At 34.0% G+C, this 23,654-nt stretch overlaps 2 protein-coding genes across 2 annotated transcripts in view; one reads left to right on the top strand and one right to left on the bottom strand.

The window, feature by feature from the left end:
- The window catches only part of LOC134263791 (ATP-binding cassette sub-family C member 5-like), a 32,311-nt gene extending 21,401 nt beyond the window's left edge, over positions 1–10,910 (top strand). Inside the window, 13 exon segments of the mRNA XM_062746174.1 lie at positions 75–293; positions 591–778; positions 3,264–3,407; positions 3,508–3,637; positions 3,913–4,195; positions 4,858–5,038; positions 5,748–5,837; positions 6,310–6,499; positions 6,804–6,963; positions 7,416–7,494; positions 8,188–8,301; positions 8,569–8,733; positions 8,976–10,910. Of these exon segments, the coding sequence (XP_062602158.1) occupies positions 75–293; positions 591–778; positions 3,264–3,407; positions 3,508–3,637; positions 3,913–4,195; positions 4,858–5,038; positions 5,748–5,837; positions 6,310–6,499; positions 6,804–6,963; positions 7,416–7,494; positions 8,188–8,301; positions 8,569–8,733; positions 8,976–9,068 (2,036 nt within the window). The 3' untranslated portion in view covers positions 9,069–10,910.
- Positions 10,911–13,845: 2,935 nt separating this feature from the next.
- LOC134263790 (uncharacterized) lies at positions 13,846–20,337 on the bottom strand. Its single transcript, XM_062746173.1, has 8 exons — positions 20,110–20,337; positions 18,892–19,039; positions 17,698–18,021; positions 16,748–16,940; positions 15,772–15,911; positions 15,470–15,631; positions 14,754–14,885; positions 13,846–14,487 (listed from the first exon to the last, which is right to left on the bottom strand). The coding sequence occupies exons 2-8, from the start codon at positions 19,007–19,009 to the stop codon at positions 14,138–14,140; spliced, it is 1,419 nt and encodes a 472-aa protein (XP_062602157.1). The 5' UTR covers positions 19,010–19,039; positions 20,110–20,337; the 3' UTR covers positions 13,846–14,137.
- Positions 20,338–23,654: the final 3,317 nt, after the last annotated feature.

Below are 23,654 nucleotides of genomic sequence, written 5' to 3'. Positions count from 1 at the left end.
ATACATATTTTGCATTTCAATATTAAACTGTGTCTTTTCATGTCATGGCTTTAATTATCAAATTTACTTTGAAGACCCAACATCACCTTCAAGCCTCAAGGAAAAGCCACCATTGCATAATGGGAACTGTTATAATAACCGTAACAGGACATCCTCTGTGAAATCTGGGGAATCCGAGCTGTCCATGAGTCCAAAGTCACAGTCAGGGGTACTGGACTCAGGGGGTAGAGATCCCCCAGGGGTGGATAAACAGGTGTCTGTCATCAGCAACACACAGGAGGAGAAAACAAACAGTAAGATCAGGGCATTTTACCCGATAATTATATTTTGCTTCTACTATATCTTTAATGCATGAAATACTTTCTTTGTTTTAATGTACAAAAAGAATTGTGACATTGAATCATCACTTCCTAGTGTCAATGTAATGGTACTGTCAGATACATGTATGTAGATACATTCATGCACAAAAATGTACATGTGATAGATAATAAATCTATGAAAAATATAAATTCATAATTTGTTTTCAGTTGATGTAATTTAAAAAAAAAAAATTCTGATCATAAATTGTTTCTTGTTTACCTTCCTTTCAGAGGGAAAACTGATTGTAGCAGAGGAAACTAGAAAAGGGAAAGTGAATTTCCATACTTATGGCACCTACATGAAGGCAGCGGGGGGATTTATTGTGTGTTTTGTTGTTCTGTTGGTCTACATCATCAGTATAGCTGTGTCAACAGGAACTAGCTGGTGGTTGTCTTACTGGTTACAACAGGGAGGAGGGGTGAGTTATCTTACTGTTATAACAGGGAGGAGGGGTGAGTTATCTTACTGTTATAACAGGGAGGAGGGGTGAGTTATCTTACTGTTATAACAGGGAGGAGGGGTTAGTTATCTTAGTGTTATAACAGGGAGGAGGGGTGAGTTATCTTACTGTTACAACAGGGAGGAGGGGTGAGTTATCTTACTGTTATAACAGGGAGGAGGGGTGAGTTATCTTACTAGTTACAACACGGAGGAGGGATGAGTTATCTTACTGTTATAACAGGAAGGAGGGGTGAGTTATCTTACTGTTATAACAGGGAGGAGGGGTGAGTTATCTTACTGTTATAACAGGGAGGAGGGGTGAGTTATCTTACTGTTGTAGCAGGGAGGAGGGATGAGTTACCTTACTGTTATAACAGGGAGGAGGGGTGAGTTATCTTACTGTTATAACAGGGAGGAGGGGTGAGTTATCTTACTGTTGTAGCAGGGAGGAGGGATGAGTTATCTTACTGTTATAACAGGGAGGAGGGATGAGTTATCTTACTGTTATAACAGGGAGGAGGGGTGAGTTATCTTACTGTTATAACAGGGAGGAGGGGTGAGTTATCTTACTGTTATAACAGGGAGGAGGGATGAGTTATCTTACTGTTATAAGAGGAGGGGTTAGTCTCTTACTGTTATAACAGGGAGGAGGGGTGAGTTATCTTACTGTTATAACAGGGAGGAGGTTTGAGTTATCTTACTGTTATAGCAGGGAGGAGGGATGACTTATCTTACTGGCTAAAACAGGGAGGAGGGGTAACTTATCTTACTGTTATAACAGGGAGGAGAGTTGAGCTATCTTACTGTTACAACAGGGAGGAGGGGGGAGTTATCTTACTGGTATAACAGGGAGGAGGGGTGAGTTATCTTACTGTTACAACAGGGAGGAGGGGGGAGTTATCTTACTGTTATAACAGGGAGGAGGGGGAAGTTATCTTACTGTTATAACAGGGAGGAGGGGTGAGCTATCTTACTGTTATAACAGGGAGGAGGGGTTAGTTATCTTAGTGTTATAACAGGGAGGAGGGATGAGTTATCTTACTGTTATAAGAGGGAGGAGGGGTAAGTCATCTTACTGTTATATCAGGGATGAGGGGTGAGTTATCTTACTGTTATAACAGGGAGGAGGGGTGAGTTATCTTACTGTTATAACAGGGAGGAGGGGTGAGTTATCTTAGTGTTATAACAGGGAGCAGGGGTGAGTTATCTTACTGTTATAACAGGGAGGAGGGGTGAGTTATCTTACTTTTTTAACAGGGAGGAGGGATGAGTTATCTTACTGTTATAACAGGGAGGAGGGGTGAGTTATCTTACTGTTATAACAGGGAGGAGGGGTGAGTTATCTTAACAGTTATCTTACTGTTATAACAGTGAGGAGGGGTAAGTTATCTTACTGTTATAACAGGGAGGAGGGGTGAGTTATCTTACTGTTATAACAGGGAGGAGGGGTGAGTTATCTTACTGTTACAACAAGGAGGAGGGGTGAGTTATCTTACTGTATCTTACTGTTATAAGGAGGGGGGGTTATCTTACTGGGGAGGAGGGGTGAGTTAGGGGTGAGTTATCTTACTGTTATAACAGGGAGGAGAGTTGAGCTATCTTACTGTTATAACAGGGAGGAGGGGTGAGTTATCTTACTGTTATAACAGGGAGGAGGGTTGAGTTATCTTACTGTTATAAAAGGAGGGATGAGTTATCTTACTGTTATAAGAGGGAGGAGGGGTGAGTTATCTTACTGTTATAACAGGGAGGAGGGGTGAGTTATCTTACTGTTATAACAGGGTGGAGGGGTGAGTTATCTTACTGTTATAACAGGGAGGAGGGGTGAGTTATCTTACTTTTGTAACAGGGAGGAGGGATGAGTTATCTTACTGTTATAACAGGGAGGAGGGGTGAGTTATCTTAGTGTTATAACAGGGAGGAGGGGTGAGTTATCTTACTGTTATAACAGGGAGGAGGGGTGAGTTATCTTACTGTTATAACAGGGAGGAGGGGTGAGTTATCTTAGTGTTATAACAGGGAGCAGGGGTGAGTTATCTTACTGTTATAACAGGGAGGAAGGGAGAGTTATCTTACTGTTATAAGAGGGAGGAGGGGTAAGTTATCTTACTGTTATATCAGGGAGGAGGGGTGAGTTATCTTACTGTTATAACAGGGAGGAGGGGTGAGTTATCTTAGTGTTATAACAGGGAGGAGGGGTGAGTTATCTTACTGTTATAACAGGGAGGAGGGGTGAGTTATCTTACTGTTATAACAGGAGGGATGATGTGCCTGTGTGTAAGTGAGTGTTTGCTTAAGGGAAGTTAATCAAAAAATATTTATATTGAGATCAGTGCTCTTTTTGTGAGGGGATGCTCTGCTTACCAACAGCCTTGGTTTTGGGGCTATTTGCAATCCAAACTTTGTACCAGTAATTAAAATTTAATGGAAAATCAAATATGAAATACTCTTTTTTTTCACAGAATACAACAATTATTGGCAATGTTACTGTGAAGAATATGAATATACAAGACAATCCAGAGCTAGATTTCTATGCTCTGATCTACGGACTGGGTGTCATTGCTGTGGTGGTGTTTACTGTATTCAGAGCCTTTCTTTTTATGAAGGTAAAAATAATAAAAATTTAAAAATATGAACAAAGCTACATATGTAGTGCATTTAATGTATAATGCACAGTGTACTGGTATATCATTATATCACTTTTAGGTAACACTTCATGCTTCTAGCAAGATGCATGACAGAAATTTCAGAAAAATTCTAAAATGTCCCATGACATTTTTTGATTCTACTCCAGTTGGGAGGATTGTCAATAGATTTTCCTATGACATGGATGAAAGTAAGTTTTTACTACAATTGTCAAGAATTTTTAATTTTTTCCAAATGATTAAAACAGACCAAATACTTTTTTTTACATTTGGTAGTTAATTTTTCAATGACATAGACAAAAATAAGTTTTCTCATTAAAAACATGAGTTTCTTAAGCCCTGACAGTAAAAAGTAAGTTTTTTTTTTATTAAGAGAGTTATTTTTCTTTAACTGTGATAGCAGAAAGAGATTTACTATGAAATAGTCTGTAAATTATTATATTTTTATTTTTAACTCGTATTTCAGTTGACATTCGGTTACCAGCCAGTGCTGAAGTTTTCCTGAGGAACATTCTAATGATAATATTTGCAGTCGGTAGTATCGTCTATGTTTCCCCCTATTTCCTTATTGCCATTTTACCGCTTGCCATTGCATTTTTTGCGTTGAAATTTGTGTTTAGTACCGGTGTTCGTGAATTAAAGAGATTGGATGCCAAAAGTCGGCCACCGTTGATCAGCCATATTACTGCTACTGTGCAGGGGATCAGCACCATTCACGCCTTTGGAAAATCTACAGAATTTAAGGATAGGTGAGAAACTTTGGAGATAAAAATAAGGAGAGAGGAATTAACAAGGCTTTTTATGAGTCACAAAATTTAGTAATTCTACAATTATTGTAAATGTATTATATTTGGCTGTGTATTCTTTTTAGTGCCTTCAAGCACAACTCTAAATGTCTTGCACATGCATATACTCCCAAATAAGAACATTAATTAGAAATGGGCTGAATCAAATCTGCACTAGCTTAGTCAAAAATCAATTTCAGCCAAATATCGTACATGCCAAATATGATACATTTACAGGATGCTTATTCCAATTTGCTGGCACCTGTACTTGTTATTATAAGTTATGAAATTTGAAATAAAAAATTTAATTGACCAGACTTATATGCACAGTGATTATGACATGGCTTAGTTCCTTTGGGAATACTGTGGAATCATCGTTGTTCTTGAGGGACTAATGTTCTTAACCATGAATTTACATCACCAGAAAGGTTTATTTTGTAAACATATTGATTCATTGAATCTACCCTATAAACAAGTAACCCACAAAATTACATCTCCCACAAACCCCATGAAGTAAAATTTTGCTTGCCCATGAACATTGAGCCCTATGAATTAAAATGATTTCACAGTAGAGAAGTTAATCTTTCTGTATTTCTGTACATACATAATTTTTATATATCTTGTAGATTTCATCAGCTGCTAGACACCAATTCGGTGCTTTTCTTCCTGTTTTCAGCGTCCAATCGCTGGCTTGCCATTCGCCTTGATCTCCTATCTGTTATTGTGGTAGGAGTGACAGGTCTTCTAGTAATTGTTACCAACATTCCAACAGCATTAGCAGGCATGGCCCTGACATTTGCGATACAGGTAATTAAGTCAAAAGTCTTGATCTGCTTAAATTTGTTGTACTGGAAAAATTATTTTACCTTTTATTTTTTGAGCATCTGAGGGTCATATAGGTTTCTTATAAGCCCATTCATGATTAATGCTGTCAGTTCATTTGATGTACATGTATATACATATGTATAGACTTGCTCAAGTCTCTATGTTTTAGTGCTCTCTTTCGTACTTTTTGATAATGTCAAACATAGACTTATATGTTTATGTTTGATAACATTTAACTATGACAGAGAGCAGAGGACAGCAATACAAAGAAGAACACAGAATTTAAAAAATATATTAATGGAAAAAAATTAACAATAAAAACATAGAGACTTGAGCAAGTCTAACGTATTTACTGAGGTATGTGAATTCAAAAAGTAGGCAATCATGAATTAGCAAACTGTATACATGTATACTGTAGAAGTACTTTTTTCTGCGTGGTATTAATTTACGCTATGTACGCAGTCACAAATTTTCCGTGGAAATTTGTCCAAGCGTACTTAATATAAATGTAAGGCATAAAGTGACAGTCTAGAAAATCCGCGTAATTTTCTACCCGCGGATTAAACAGAAATTTAGATTCTGCGGAATTATGACCCCGTGGAAAAAAGTACGTCTACAGTAAATGGTATATATGTATGAGATGGTAATACATGAATTGTGTTATGAAGAAATGTGTCCCTTATAATTTCAGATGACAGGGTTATTCCAGTTTACTGTGAGGATGGCAATAGACACAGAGGCCAGATTTACCTCTGTGGAGAGACTCTCACAGTATGAAAAGGTACACTGCTTACATGATTGCTAGGAAATTCATTTTACTGTAAAGGCATAAGTTTACAAAATTGTTTATCCATCAACAAGAGTGTGAAATTTTCCTTTCATAGTTTGTATTTGAGAAATAACTGACTAGAAGGCTACTAGTACATGTGCTAGTAGATTAAGTAGCTAAATCTCAATCTTTATATTCTTTATACTGTGTACATTCTAACATCTTTTTGTCGTTTTGAATTTAAATTTGCATTAACAATAGCTATAACTTCTGAAAAGTTGCTACCAGGGCTTTCATACTTGACATGTATATTCATTGTGACAAAACCTTTCATTGGGTGTTAAAATATTTGAATTTTATTTGTTTGGCCTATCCTTCAATGAAAAGCTCCTTTCTAGGGGCATCAGTGTTTCATAAACACATTTGTTTCCAAGTGAATAATGACTGTTTTGCAGATCTACACGTTTTTCTAATGTTGTTACAGGAAGCAGAATCAGAGGCCCCAGTTGTCATCAAGAAAAGCCGTCCCCCAGAAGACTGGCCACACAAAGGGACATTAGCCTTTAAGGGCGTCAAGCTCCAGTACAGAGAGAACCTCCCCCTGGCCCTGAAGGGCGTGTCCTTTGATGTTCTTCCTCAGGAGAAGATTGGCATTGTGGGTCGATCAGGCTCAGGTATATCTCAGGCTTTCTACACTTTCTTAGCCAAGGAAGTGTCTTGTGCTACACATAAAAACTTGGTAAACAAGTTATAAAATAGTAATGTGCCATCTTTTTAGCATGTACTTTAATAATAAATGCATCTAGCACAAATGCATACATGAATTTATTTAGATATCAGAATTTTAGTATCTTTTTTAGTTAAACTAATTTTCATTTGGTTAGTCTGTAATCTGCTTGCATTTATTATATACACCAAATCCTAAATACATGTTCAATGCACAATGAAGAAAATTTGCATTCTTTTCAATTTTTCTAGGAAAATCGTCTTTGGGTGTGGCTCTGTTTCGGTTGGTGGAGCTAGATTCTGGGACCATTAAGTTAGATGGTATTGACATATCAACACTAGGACTAGAGGATCTGAGGTCCAAGCTGGCCATTATACCACAGGATCCTGTCCTCTTCATAGGAACCATCAGGTCTGAGAAAAATATTCTTTTATTGAGCCTTACAAACAAAGACAATGTTGTGACCTCAGCTGGGACCAGTATATAATGATTATGTAATCTCTCTAATTCTTTTCTCAATTCATTAAAATTGAAGACAGAAGGTTAGATTCATATCATACAGCTCATCAACTAATAAGTGTGATGGCATCATTCTGTTTTAACAATTAAGACTGTTTTGAACAGTATAAATGTTATAACACCCCTCCACTGTGGTGGATCCAGGAATTTCATAACTGGGGTGCGCAGTAGAAGGCAGGGGGTTGAGGGGCTACATCGAAGCCCCTGGAAGCTGACAAATTCTTACAAATAAGAGGTTTAACCCCCTTGATTTTAGGGTAATGGACATATAACTTCTAATTATAGGTATAACTTATCATTACAGTTATAACGTCTAATTATAGGTATGACTCTATTCTTAATAGGTATAATTTAGATCCTTTTGGAGAGTACAGTGATGAAGCATTATGGCCAGCTCTAGAAAAATGTCATATAAAGGAAACTGTAAGTATTATACACATTTATCTTAATTTTTAACATGGATGGCTCATGAATCACAGTTACATGTAATATACCTTCTTATGATTGACTAATGCAGAGCTAGCTTATCTTGGACTAAGCATTTAACCAGACTGAGTGTTTTATATCTTCTGTATATATAGTTGCATGAGAAATGTAGTAGTGATCATTACTGATCAATTTACAAAAAATGTTAAAGTACATGTACAAACATTGTGTCAAAGGATGATAATATGCTTATTTTGCAGACACTTTTCTTTTAAAAAAAAAAAATGTTCATTAATTCACAATAATTAAATTTGCATCATAAAGGTTGATGTGGGAAATGTTCTACATGTATATAAATTCAGTAAAACACGGTTATACATAGCCAAAACACTTATAATGAATCCATGCTTACAGCAAAGTGATTTTCATTTCCTATGGTTTTAAAATGTATTGTTAATTAAACAGGTATAATGAATTATGTTTATAACAAATCAAATTTTTTCATCCTTGGCACTTCTCTATTTTAAACGTGTTTTACTGTGCATGTACAGATATATGCCATGCATTTTTGAAATATGAATTTTTGTTTGATAGCAAGATTATTAAATTGTCAAAAGTAAAATATGATAACAGATTTAATCATGTAAATCGATGAATATTTATTTAATGCATTTCTTTTATTAAAACTAGATTGCTTCCCTTGAACATCAACTAGACTCTCAGGTGATAGAAAATGGGGAGAATTTCTCTGTTGGAGAGAGACAACTAATTTGTTTAGCCAGAGCTCTGTTAAGGCACAGCAAAGTAAGTACTCATCTTAAAAATTTTCTCAAGTAGATTTTAACAGTCTTGTTTGTATGTAAATTGTTTAAACATATGATTTTCAATATCATGTTTTGTATATACTAAGACAATGACCACCAATATTTCACTTATAACAAATTTTGTGAAAATCAAAGAAATCTTAAATGTGAATTTCACTAATGAGACATTCAAGGAGAATTATTTTTGTTTATAATAAGAAACAATTGTAAGAGACTTGTTGTATCTACTCTGTTTTCTGTAATCCAGGTCCTGATGCTGGATGAAGCTACGGCAGCTATAGATACGGAGACTGACGCTCTGGTACAAACAACCATCAAGGAGGCTTTCTCTGACTGCACAATGTTAATTATAGCACATAGGCTGAATACTGTCTTATCTTGTAACCGTATCCTTGTTATGGAAGAGGGAAAGGTGAGTTACAAAACCAGATCATAAGAAAAAAGCCAATTTTTATATACCATAGCAATAAGTATACCCTAGTTTTATCTTTTTTTTTAGCTTACCTGAGCCGAAGGGACATTTTTTTCCTTTTATTTAATCTAACAGTGCAAGTTTTTCATAAAAGTTTTAATTCCATAAATGAACATTACGTGTATATGATGTATACATATTTAGAATCATGCAATTCTTTTGATTTTTTAATTTATTAACAGGTGGTTGAGTATGATACCCCAGTGAAACTGATGTCAGATCCTAAATCCAAGTTTAAAATGATGCTGGATGCCACAGAAAACCATGATTTATGACCATACGCTACGATAGATTTTATTTAAATCAATATTATAATTATATATAGTTATAGGAGAGCTGAAGGCAATTTAAGATAAAATGTTAATTTAATGAAATTTTTCATGCCAGTTTGATAGATTAAAATTGTATAATTTATGAATTGAGATACCAATAGTTTACAAATAACATTAGATAATGCATATGTACCCCAGACTGCAAGAGAGAGCTTATAGATGTTTAAAAATCTATGTATACTATATATTTTTAGAACTACATGCATGTATTGTTTTTATAATCAATATATAACCTCTCCTCTTTTGTAAATTGCAGGATTTTTTATCCTCTACATTTTTTAGGACTTTTCTTGTACTTGTACTTTCAATTCTTCCATTTTGACTTCTCTTCAAATTTATTTGCATATATATTACCAAGTATGTGCTTAAGAATTACATGTATCTTCAAATCTAGAAGAAACAATGACTACAAACATACCATACTTGTGGAATTTTTAGTAAGAGACAAATTTATCAATTGGCCATAAATGTCAGTGTATGATTTTCACAGTAAGTCATTTCAGAGATTTTGTAATTCAGTAAAGACAACTATTACCTATGAAATGAAATAAATTGTTAGAGATATATAGAGAAATCTTGCTAATAATATCAAAATTGAATTTTACTGAATAAAAATTACTTATTAAAAGGTCCAATCTAATTAAAATTAGATGTTAAATCCACTCGCAAACTCGCTACACTAACATCTAACAACATCCCATTGAGGGTCACGTCAGAGGTCAAATTCTATCAACCAATCAAATTGTTGCCAGCAAAATCATAGTATATTGTTGAAGGGAATAAGTCTAGAGCTGCATGCTCCGAATTTGACCTCTGATGTGACCCTCTATGGGATGTTGTTAGATGTTAGTGTAGCATGTATGCTAGTGGATCCAACATCTAATTTTAGTTAAATTGTAAAAGGTCCAGACATGTATTGATTGAATCCTGAGCTTGCTTGAACTGAACAAAAATTACTTATTAAAAGGTCCAGACATGTATTAATTGAATCCTGAGATTGCTTGAACTGAACAAAAATTACTTATTAAAAGGTCCAGACATGTATTAATTGAATCCTGAGCTTGCTTGAACTGAACAAAAATTACTTGTCAAAAGGTCCAGACATGTATTAATTTATTATTATATGTAGCATGGCAACATACCTGTATATTATATGTTTTATTTTGTTTTCTCCTTTGATAAGATCTGCTACACAAAAAAATTGATAATGTATCGTAAATTAATTTTCATTTGCTAAAATTTTATTTTTGAGTAATTACCCAAGACAGTGTCTTTGTGGAAATTTCATTCTCGCAATTATATTAGTATTTTGTAAAATTAGCAGTAACCGCAATTCATATGAAAATTTGGTCTCGCTAATAAGGAGTTACATGTAATGAATATCTTGTGAAAATAAGGTGTTGCAAATAATTATTATTCTACAGTTTATTGCTACATGTACTTTTATACTGATGACATTGGTTGTAAGCATGAATATTGTGATGTGTATATATATCGTATCTTATGGTTTAACTGTATGGCAGTGTTTTAATATACATGTTCCAAAATGTTTCTCATAAATAAGTATGTTTGCAGATACAAAAGTGTATATATCTTATGGTTTAACTGTTCACAAGTTTAAATATACATGTACCTAACTGTTTCTTGAAAATAATTATCTTTGCAGATGGCAATTTTCCATGTATGTCATCATTTTTTTAACTGAGCTAGAATATCCCATGTTTTTCTTTAACATAAAACAAGCCTTTTATACATATTTTTTGATAAATTTTGGTGCTACATGTACATGTATCTTCAGCTTTTAATTACCTAGTGTTAACCAATAAAATTGTGACAATTTTTAATGGTACAATATTATGACTGTTGCATGGAAATTAAATATGTACCTTGGTTTTCTGTTTCCAACCTTCATATCATAAATGAAATTCAATAATATAAAACTTGTATATACATATTTGACATGAAAATTGAAACTGATTTGTATACGTAAATTATGGTAAGACATGGGAAAAATAAGAAAAACATTCCTTTTCTCCTTTTTGAGGCCATTTTACACCAAAATCAAAAATGGGAAGAGAAAAACAAGCAATAAGCTCACAAAAGCTAGATACCCCCATGTCCTATACGGATATAATGGCAAAGTCCATGTTTTGCTCTGGTAGACTCAAGTGTCAGATCAAAAGGTAAAGTAGGAGGTGCACAATGGCATTATGTAATAAAGAATCAATGGAAGTATGTATCATTCAATTCTACTCAGTGGTTTTGAAGGAGTTAATTGTGGATAAGAGATGGGTACCCTTCAATGGTATAAAAAAAATGGCAGTGTCCATGTTTTGCTATGGGAAACCCAAAATTGGTCGGATCAAAAAGTAAAATAGGAGGTCACAATGGCACTATATGTAACCAAGATTCTGTGAAAGTCTCATTTAATTTCATTCAGTGGTAAAAGAGGAGTTGCGGATAAGAGATAGGTACCCCAAAGCATAACAGACATACAGACGTATATCCAAATCATTATATACCCTGCCACTTTTCAAGTGGGGGGTTTCATAAAATTCATTACTATAACAGAAAGTTTGCTTATCCATTCAGTATTTAGAATTATTGAATTGTTATCCTTAGTTTTTTTAAATATCTGAAATTGCATGTAATTAGGGTAAATAAAAGCTAATATTCTAAATATTGTACATTCATGTGTGATATTTAGTTATTTTCCATCAAATGTGCCTCTTGATCATTGGGACCATATATCAAAAATTCCTAAATTGCAAAAATAGCAGGACCAGAAGAGATGTCATATAAAATAAAAAAAATATGTATCTAGATTTTTTTTTCTCCAACAGACCCGAAAGCTTCATGAAAATCTAGTGAGTGCTCATGTGCCAAAAATCGGTAGGGAAAAAAACATTAACTAGAGCAAAGCTCTTTGCAAAGCAACAAGGAGGTCTTCTGTCCCATTTTCAATATCACTGCTTGTAAACATGGTTATTGGAGGAAACCATTTCAACATGAAGGCCACTTGACTAAATATTATGTTCTGTCTTTGGTATATGTTAGTGATTGAAATCTACTTTGATATATGTGATATAAAACAATTTATGACTATTTCTGGTTTGACCGAAAGTGATGCTCATCGACAGCAAATGAGGTTGGTAATCTTGGTAAATTTTAATTATTTAATTTCATGTCATTTCAAATTTTGAAAAAATAAGTCATTTCTGGCTACTTCAGATTTGAGAAAGCTTTTGTAATGACTGTGTCCCATATCTATTATTATAGCTGTCTTGTAGGTAATTTCAACAATATGGTAAAAGAGGCTACAGCAAACATACTTATGAATGATTTTCATTGTCTGTGGTTTTAAAACTCATTGTAAAGTTAAATACATTTATAATGAATTACATTTACAATGTATCAAAATTGTTCATGCTACTTTACAATTTACTGTTTGTTTGACTGTAACAGCTAGTGTCTGTAAAAACTTGGAAAGCCAATTGTTTATTAGTTAAAATTAATTCCTTTCCAGGCGCGTAGCTGCCTATACGCAAGTACGCAAGTGCGTACACATCATTTTCCAAAAAAAAAAAAAAAAAAAAAAAAAGGGATAAAAGAAAAGAAGGAAAAAAGAAAGAGAGAATTTTATTCGAGAAAAAAGAGGCACTACCCATGTTTCCAATTATTTTGCGTCTTATTGTTTAGATTCAATTTTTTTTCAGCATGTCTGCACATTCAAATTTAGTCCTTTATAAAATCAATTCCAAAAACATCTTTCAACATTCTTGAGGAAAAAAAATTGTTGAACCAAAATGTTAATCCGCGTAATCATGATTATCCGGACAAATATTTGATAAGGAAAGCGATCTAAGGGACTTTGATCGAAAGAAAAAGTTACAAAGGTTTTGGACGACTATCCAAGATTTTTAATTTCCGTAGAGGTAATGAATAAATGTCGTTAAACAATTTAAATTATGGTGAACAAAATAAATAATAATATAGCTTCTTTTACTGATGTTATATACCAATTTAAAGAATTACTAGTATATTATAATTTAAGCATTCTCGAATCATTTCAGCTATCAAATATGAAGGTAATCAAAAGACAACAACACCCCCGTTTATATTTTGAAATATTTAAACTCCATGATAACGATATTGAAATTGCTACTCTGTTTTATCTTGATACACTTGGAAACTTTTTTCCAATACCACAATATGCGTAAATTAATTTGATAAATTATCCTTCTCTTCCCGAAGTATCAATGGAAGCAGTAGGGTTATCTTATAGCTAAGTGTTTGCTCGAGAAAAGTGATATCATTATGATTTCTTTTGCGAGAAAATGACTGAAAAATTTCGTAAAATCCAGGAGCTTCCGGGGGCTTCGCCCCCTGAGCCCCCACCAGGGCTTTGCCCTGGACCCACTGGGGGCCTCAGGGCGGCCCCCAGACCCCCGACCGTTTTCTGCGTACACTTCATTTCCATGCTGGCTACGCGCCTGCTTTCACTTTGAGTTGGAGAAAGTCCTTTATATTTAAAAAAATATCTTAAAAATCCAATCAAGTATTTAATGAACATGTAATTGTGACAATGATCTTTATTTTGCACTGGGACCATGTGCATTATGGTACAAGTCCTGATTTAATTAGAATTGGGAAATGACAATGGCATGGTAATGTATCCATGTATAATGAGGGTTCAGAATTTCGCAATGGAAAGCTTAACTAAGGTGCTAAAAGGTGCTATATATTGCATACTTTTAGGTGAAGTTAAATCTCTTATAGCAAACATAGTACATGTTATGACAGTATTGTATGATTAATTCAAAGGGGTTGATTTACACAAGAGTTTTACAAAATAAAGAATAATAATATAATGTGATTGTTATAATGTGATTTTTTATAGTTTTGTATAGTTTTTGGTCTTTCCCTCTGTCTGTTTGTCTGCTAACCTTAACTTTCACAATAACAGTAAATCATAAACATATAATTTCAGCAGAGTGATGTCTCTATCATGTCTATACTGGGGGAGTAAGCAATGGTGTAGTTTCCTCCAAGTTACCATGACAGAAAGGTTTTGGTAATCGCAGCTGCAGTTGTTTAAAAAACCTCTGTTTCTGCATCTCTGTACAGTCTTCTCCCGGCCAATCTAGTCTTTTAAGGCCCTTGTATTCCACGGAATCCATTAGTGAATTCTCTAATCCTCTTTGCTTAATTATAGTAAATCCAGTCAGAGATTCAGACATATTTCTCAGACTGGACTCAATAAACACACGAAATTTGTTAGAATCCTCCGAATTGTTCTCCATGTCAATGATGATAACTGAGGCTGAACGCTCTAAATTACAGCCAAAATGTGAAAATACACCTAAAAGATAAATTTTTTATTCATACAGAAAATATCTCATCGATAAAATTGCTCATAAAATGCATGCAGTGAAACCTGTCGAACAAAACAATGCAATAATATTATTTCAAATCAATAATGAAGATCTATGAATTAATGTTACAATACTAATTTTGACAGAAACTTGAGGGTAAAGTCAGATGATCAATTTCTATCAAGTCCTTTCGATACATACCACAGTAAACAGATATTGATTTCATTAGTAATAAGCTTTTCCCATAACATACCTTCACCATAGCCCTCTATCTGAGTGATCTTGTATCCCTCCTTCTTCAGAGTACTAGTTATTTCTTCAGCAATGACATTATCTTCCTTCCTGGTGTCATCATGGACTAACAATGCATGCAAATCATGTCCTCCTAGAATTGTACAAGAAAATCTGCATGACATAAGTAAAATCTTATTTAAAATCAGAACTTTGTGCTACTATAGGAAATTATGATGGTTGCTGTAAAAAGTTTCAACCATAACAAAGATCTATACATGTACATATTATAAGATGTTTAAGAGTATTCAAAACTTAAATAAACTGAAACTGCAAATAATGAAATTTTTCTAAGTCCAAGGGGCATAACTCTGTCAAACGTAAAAACAAACTCTGAACAGAAAAGAACAGAAACTGTTGGTGGACCGACAGACAGACCGACAGAAAGCAGCATAGCAATTTGCCCTCCCTTCTTCGAAGAGGCCCCGGCATAAAAAACAAGACATTCAAATTTACAAGGCATAATTTCTTATGGGTCCATAGAAAATTTCTTATTATGCAATAAAAGAATGAAGTCTCTACTTTATATTGATATTTGAAATTCAAGACAATAATATATATGCTATTTTTTTCTTTACGTTAACCCAAAACCTAAATATGTCCCAGGCCTGCATATCTGAATGTTGTGTAATAAGTTAAGGACACTGAGTTAAGGACACTGGGACGAGATCGACTCACCCATTTTTGGCAGACTTCCCAGTAGACCCCGAGATCTGAAGTAGAACTTTATCTGCGGCCCGTAAACATGATGTACAACCTTAGAACTGGTGGTTATTATCACGATGAAGAAAAGGCATGGCAGCACAATAACCAGGATTATTGTTATGTTAACCTGCACAACTGTTAATTAAAAGGAAAAACAAATAATTTAATAAAGTAAGCTTACGAAAAAAGTCAAGTAGAAGTGCGCGTACTGACCTTGAATTTCAAATCCTTCTTGCAACAGTCATTTAAACTTTCTACTTAAAAAAAGCACATGCCTTTTTTCTGAAGTTTGACAAAAAATTTAGGTGTCGCTATGTCATAATCAGACTCAATCCAGCAAGAAAATGTCTGGTCAAAGTCTTTTTGTTGTACATTCAAGATTGTCAGGTTTGCTTGCACAACTGCATTAAAATCTCTGAAAATATAAAAGTCCATTGCCATTGTCATTTTTGTTCAATTGAGATAAATAAGTTTTTTTAAACATGTAAAATATGTCTTGTTATGTAACAAACAGTTAGTTGTAATTAATACATGTATGCAATAAATGACTTTGACCTAATTTGTTTAATACACTTGTATATCATTAAGTATTAGGTAGGGGTCCTGTGAGCAAGCTCACAAAATAATAAACAATGCCTATATTTTTTAAGTGTTCACATTCAAAATGTTCTACATGTGTACACACTTCCAACTTGCTGGAATAACCTTGGATCAAACACAATTGCTCCTTCAAGATATAAGTAATATTTGTGTGAAGTACGGTATAAACTTTCAATATGTATACATTAAGTTAATTATTGAGTGGAAACAAATTAAAACATTTTTTCTGATAAGTGATCTTTAACTTGCCAGAATGAGTCTCTATTTAAGAGTTAAAGACAAAACACAAATTAATTCCTTTATATGCCAGTCACCTTGAACTAGCTAGAGTATTCTTTGGTTATGGTCTACACATATCTCAAGGTCATAAACACTTTTTTTTTTTTATATGTTTGAGCCTCTGATGTTCTCCATTTCAAGATATGATCAGACAGGAATTGAGCATTTTTCTATAATTGACCTTGAACTTGATCAAATGACATTGAATCACAGTCATCTCACACCCTCAAGTAATAAGGAATCTTTGTACATACTTTCAATGGGTCTCAATAAAGAGGATGTGGACCAAAAAATAATGCTAAACATTTCTTCCCGAGTTGCAGCCTGTGACTCTAAACTTGCAGGCATGACCTTCATTTTGAAAACCATTACCTGTTGTCCTTGGTAACGACATAGCGCTTGTCAATATCGTGGACATTGGTGGTTCCTATATACCAGCTGACGTCTCTCTCGTAGCTAGGTTTGCAGCCAAAATCTGCAGCACACTGGAATGTGGCATTCTGTCCTACATTTGTAGGAACGTTGTGGGGTGGAATGGGTAGAGGTTTCACCCTGTCAGTGCAATCTGCAAGGGACAAACAACTGTTCATTTGTCCAATGTAACCTTAGTACAATTCTCTGTTATCCTTGGACTTTCAGTAAGGCTTGGCATTCTCAATGTTACATAATTAGCGTCCGAAATTTACATAGCCTTAAGCTTTCATTCACTGTTGAAATATACATGGAATAGAAATTTGGGCGAATGTCAACGAGTGTAGCAAATATTCAATCACAGCATCTTGTATGGTAAAGAGGTGGGGCTTAAGTCATCTCATCATTGTCAACAACGATTTAAAGTTGATGACGTTATTAATTTCTTAACCAACGATAATCTGACAGATGCTAATTATGTAGCTTCAAGAATGCCATGTCTCACTGAAAGTCCAAGGATGACAGAGAATTTTACTAGGTTTATAGTAAGCACATACTAGGATTTTTAATTCAGGCATGAGAAGAAATAAAGAACAGCATTGAGAACAACATGAAGTATAATCAGACAAATCCAAGTCCTTTTTGTAAACACACACAAGTTGTGAAAAATAATATTGAAGGCAGGCAAGTTCCTCATCTGAGATACAACTGAAAGCATTACTTTGAACAGACTGTGACCTTCACCAATTTTAACTGAAATAACTATCAGGTAGTTATTTATTTAAAATCTTTACAAGCTGGTCCAAATTTGGAGATGTTGAACATTGACATTCACAATTTCATGATCAGTTCCCTCTTTTAAATAATTCAGATGTTAACAAAAAGTGGATTTCCCTCAACCAAAAACTTACCATACACTAATAGCTCCTCTTGATGTGAAATGTTTTGCCCAGTGCTTGAGTTATGAACAACACAAAGATAGGAGCCCTCATCATAGCTTACTGTTGCCTTTAAAATTTCCAAAGTCTGGTTTATTGAATCTAACTTGGGGCAGTATTGATTGGCATTACACTCTTGATAAAGAAAAGGATAAGGAATCCAGAGGTTTTTGGTATTGTTATTCTTGAAGAACCATGTGATGGTATTGAAGCCTGATGCACAGCAGTCTAGGAAAATAACCTCTCTGGCTCTAACACTGTCAAGGTCTGTCAAATTCCTTGTAAAATGTAGATAATCTACAAAAAAATTAGCAAGTTAAGGTCTAAAATTAATTTTTTTCATCTAAGAATCTATCCACTAAAAATGCACCTGACCCAAAAATATTTCAGCAATTTTTTTTATATTACTTTTTTTGGGTGGGTGAAGTTTTAATTTCATATAGTTAGAATACTGAAATTATTTTATTTTCTATTTTTGATCTTTGTTTTCATCAATATATGGCTTATATAATAAGTGGAATTTAATGTCATATAGTAACCCCATGAAAATCTCTGATAAGTTATAAGCCCCCCCCCCCACCTCAAGCTAAAATATCAAAGAAACAAACAAAAAACCACCTACCTACCGACTCTTAAAATTATTGGCTGGCAACTGCAAACGAAAAATGTTTTAAGCTTGGCCCAATAGAAAAACTGATTGACTCTTTACTGTTCATGTTCTCATTAAGTGAGATGCTATAGAAGTATACTTTTTTCCAAGTGGTGTTAAAGTGTGCTAGGCACATGGACAAAAATTTCAGCGGAAATTCTCCTCAGCATGCTTGAACTACACATAAGGAATATAAACAGCAGCAATTAAAAAATGGGCGTAATAAATTTCTACCAGTTTGAACAGAAATTGAATTGCTATTCTGCAGATGAATGTCCTTGAATTATCCGAGATTACACATGAAATAATATAAAAGCAGGGGTAAGAGTCAAAAAAAATTTGGATTTTAATACCTTGAAGTCAATTCTTAGTCCCACCATTAAAAACAATGATGCTTAATTCCCAAATCATTAAACATGCAATTCAGACTGATGACATTTAGAAATTTAGAAATGTTAAAACATTTAGATATTGAGAAAATAACATATAATGGTGCAATTTCCAGTAATTTGACATACCTGTGGATGGTGTCTGGCAATCATTCATGGCTATACTGTAGGTCAGGATCATTACAACAGTCGTCAGGGAGTACAAGAAAAAGTGACGGTAACACTTGGACACATTGATGGCACACATTGAGTCTGTTTAGTCCAGTATCCCTGAAAACTATTGAGATAACATTGAAAAATGTGATATTATTAAACTCAATGGACAATGAACTTTATACCTTACCAAGTCTTTATGTTCCTGGCTCGGAATTTGAATATTATTGACAACAAAGTGTCAGAGTTTAAGTGTTTAAATTATTGTCTACAGTATGCAGTATATGATCATGTATATAGGATAGATGCAGTTCAAGTGTTTCCTGAGTGAATTTTTGATAATGGAGTATGACATTAAAAACTACTGACAGTTGACAGCTAGTAATACACATTTTCAGTCACTATAAGAGGACTGCTCTTAAAGATACATAATATTATGTTAGTTTTATAACTTTAGCTTCAATCTATCAAACATTTCCAGACTCAGTTTTTGAGAAATCTCCAAGATTTAACCGCCTTGATTTGATGTATTTATACAAATACAATTGAGAGAGAGAGAGAGAGAGAGAGAGTTAGCATTTTACTTTTTTCATAGGCCAGTGATGGGTTTATAAAGGTTTTAGCAATTTTAGCCATCAGCATAAAAATCTGTATAAGGTCATTTAGTTAATTATTATTTAGTAAACATGCTTAAGCCACAGGTGCTTTGTGACAGGACCCCCGCCCACCCCATTGTTCCGTACTTGAAGGGTTCTTTTTAACTTTTTTTTTTTTAAATAAAGTATTTTTCTTTGACATATTCTCAAAGTATTAAAACTTAAAATTCAAATTTTAAGCTAAAACTAGCCTTTTATAAAAAGACTGATATACATGATGTATACAAGTTTTTTTATTTTAATAATATTATATTGGAGATTATAAATTTTGGATGTTTTAGTTATAATGATTTGTAAAATTTAGTTAATAAATAACAAGTCAAAGAACACTTGCGGTACGGAACCCTGGCTGGGTGGAGGGGGGAGGGGAGGGGGTGTCCCAACCCCCAGCACCTGTGGGTTAAACGGCTGCAATAAAAATTCAAGTACAATTTTACACATACAAATTTACGAAACATGTTAACCAGGATGGAATCTTAATTAATTGCCTGTGCAAAACACAATGATTGAATAAAAATCACGTAGGCCTAATTCTTACCTGTCAGATAGTCATACACACACACAGGCTTCCTGTCAGTACCCGATGGGTGAAAGCGAAAGTAGGTAGCTGTTTAATGTAAAATATGATCTTATTAAATTTTATGGGTACTTATGATTTGTAAGTACGGAAAATGGTTAAAAACTCCAACAAACTTACTTAAGAATATTTACAAGTCATCAGCAATGAACAAATTCGAGAAGTAGGTATTAGGTGGCCAAGAATCAGAAGAATGACAACCGGATATTCCAAGGTGAAGGTTAAAGGAAAACCCTTTGGAGAGTTTGTGTGGTGGGAGGGGCTGGACAAGAAGTGGATCAGGAAAGATACGTTGTCTCAGTGGAGGTTCAGTTAGAATAATTAATACAAAATAAAGTTATCAGGGAATAGAGCCCAAAAACCATATTTAAACAGAAATTTAAATCCACTCCCTTTTCAAATAGATCAGTAGTTCTATCTAGGCTCGTATAGGAAAATCCATTGATCTAGATAATATTTTGCGCTAGTTTAAAACTAAACGTATGGAACGGCAAATTAACATATATATTCAAACATTTCAACTTTTAAAAAAATTAATTATGCCTAACTTCAAATCATGAATGAATTGAAGGTATTAAAGAATTGTAGGTATTTCGAATTAAAGATGGGTGCAAGATATCATACAATGTATGCGAGAGATCGTGCAAAGCTCAAACATTCCTATCGTAAAAGTGTTGTAAAGTGCCCGCGTGTGCCAATTGTGAACGGGCCTTAAAAAAAAACTGTAATTGCAGACAAGGTCATTGTATCGACCAGATTTTACAAATGATGATGATAAATAAGCTTGTAGTGTCAACGTATTTGTTAATAGCATACCTCGGTGTAGAAATTACTCAGACGCACAGAATGTGTTCTTCAGTATCACTATCAAATTAACCTAGAGACCAAACGTCCTTTCCATAATGGATTCCAAAACTTCATAAAAACCTTACAAAGATACACATAGCGGTCAGTAAGTATTCTACTAAACCTCTTTCTTTACCCTTCAATAAAATATTAACAGTAATGAAGGAGAAATTTCAGGAGTACTGTGCAACAATATATTCGAGAAGTGGTGTGAATCAGATATGGATACTTAATCGTCAATTTACTTTGTCATTGGTCATTTGAACAAATATGTCTTTATAAAAAAGCATTCTGACTGTGAACACAAGTACTCAGAAGTTGATATTCAAAAGATGCTCGAGTATCTGATTGGCAATAGTCTATGTGGGTTTTTGGAGACCAGGTCTTCCAACAATCTATTGGAATTCCCATGCCCGTTATTAGTTAATTAACTCGACATTTATTATAGATATATCGACGACGTATTGTCATTTCATTCTCATGTCGATACGATATATATCCCGCTGAGCTTAAAATCGAAGGTACGGCAGAGCCGTCTGTTTCATATTAAGATATTTTACTTCAAGTACTTGAAAAAGACATTAATGGTAATCTTACAACAAGCTTTATAATAAAACGTGAGGACATTAACTTTTCAATCAACTTCCCTTACTTATAATATGCAGCAATTTGTATGGCACGCCAAATTCACAAAAATGAGATAAACATAGTTTCACAATCGATAAACTAGGTTTATCGGTTGTAAACTATAGTTTGCGGACTGTAAACTATAGTTAACAACGTTAATCTGTATTTTACATCTGTAAACCATAATTAACGCGATAATCTATGTTTCACAACCGTAAACTATACTTAACACCGAAAAAAATCATTTGCGATTGCAAAACATAGATTATCTGATAAATACAGTTTCACGATTTGTAAACTATAGTTTACAAACCGTTCACGATTTGTAAACTATAGTTTACAAACCGTTAACTATAGTTAACGATCTGATAAATATAGTTTCACAATTTGTGAAACTATGATTAACAACTCTTAACTATAGTTTACGATTGTAAACTATAGTTTACAAACGTGAATCTATGTTTATCAACAAAATCTATTGTTAACGCCTTATTACAGACAGATAAACTTAAATTAACATTCGTAAACTATAGTTAACAACCGTTAAATATAGTTTTACAGATGAAAACTATACTTAACGAATCGTTAACTATAGTTTACGGTTTGTAAACTATAGTTTACAGCCGATAAACCTAGTTTATCAATTGTGAAACTATGATTATCTCATTTTTGTGAATTTGGCGTGCCATAAATATGTATACCTTCATCACCTGCATACGGGGTTTATATCTCCCTCAGTTGATTCAATACGTAAAAGCATGCTGTACGTCTGAAAATTTCTGAAACGAGGTAAACTATTGACAAACAAGTTGATGAAACAAGAATACCAGCAGTCTCGTTTATAAAGTCATCATTTCGTTAGTTCTATGGTCGATACAATGACCTTGTCAGGAAATGCAATTTATCATAAGTCAAACACTGACTGACGTTTTTCATACTGATTGTCAGGCCATTGTTTTCCCGTTATTTCCCGATAATGACAAGGAGCACACGGCGGGTATGACCGCGGTCGGCAGGGGATGCTTACTCCTTCGTGGCACCTTTTTGTTTTAGGTTCATGTTCGCTATGCTCCAATTTTGTATTGTTTCATGGATTTTTGAGCTTGAATGCTGTTCATTATCGCCATACATTTCATGCAAATGATCTAGAAGCTATGAAGCTTTACTAATCCATTTATTTTAACATTACATTAATTTTGCTTTTTATTTACGGGAGTTAATGTTGCAGCTGTAAAAAAAAAAACCTGCGCAAACGGTATACGTATTTTTTTTCTGCAATAGCTGCAATGTGAATAAAAGAAGGATATTGTTTTACTTATATTTATTTTGAAGAAGACTTTTGAGCGTGAATATTGTTCGTTATCTTCATATATACAATGTATTTCATTCAGACAATACTAAGAAATTAAGAAAATTGTCAATAAATCGCTATCGCGGAAGATCAAATGATAGAGCTTTTTTGTGAGAGACACAAATCTATCAAAACAGTAGCAACTGTTTCTTCGCTTATCGCTTGGCATCTTTAAGTAAAAATTCCAGGTCTTCGAGACAACCCTCAAAACCGAGGCTCCATGGTCCATGGATGTTGGAACGATTAAGACCCCTCATTGCCCGATGGGCCTGAGTGCCAAGTAAAGGTCTGCTGAAGGTCTTTACAGGTAAATAAGGTGATGGCCCTATATCAGTGAAATATTCTTGAATAAGACGTAAAGCAACAATCAATCAACCAAACAAAAATCAAGAATAAGTGCTCATTTACTGCATGAATAGGTTTCCTGTAAATACTTTTATTGAGGGTACTATGAGAATGGAGGAAGTTAAATGATATATTTTGTTCAAAATGTGAACTGTATCATTTCATTACATTTGTCATCTCACCAGAAATATCGTGACTTATAGGAAATACTACAGCTTCAGAAAGAATGTGTTGCTTCTTAATTGAAAACGTCTCTGATTTCAGAAAGATTCCAGTGCTTATGTGTAATTACGCATTCTACTGGTAATTTGTTTAATGTTAAATTGTTATTTCAAAC

The sequence above is a fragment of the Saccostrea cucullata genome, unplaced genomic scaffold (genome assembly GCF_032062105.1).
Source record: "Saccostrea cucullata isolate Sc308-1 unplaced genomic scaffold, CSIRO_AGI_Scuc_v1 ctg824, whole genome shotgun sequence".
NCBI classification, from domain to species: domain Eukaryota; kingdom Metazoa; phylum Mollusca; class Bivalvia; order Ostreida; family Ostreidae; genus Saccostrea; species Saccostrea cuccullata.
The sequence above is the reverse complement of the archived record's forward strand: the minus strand, read 5'-3'. Positions and strand labels throughout refer to the sequence as shown.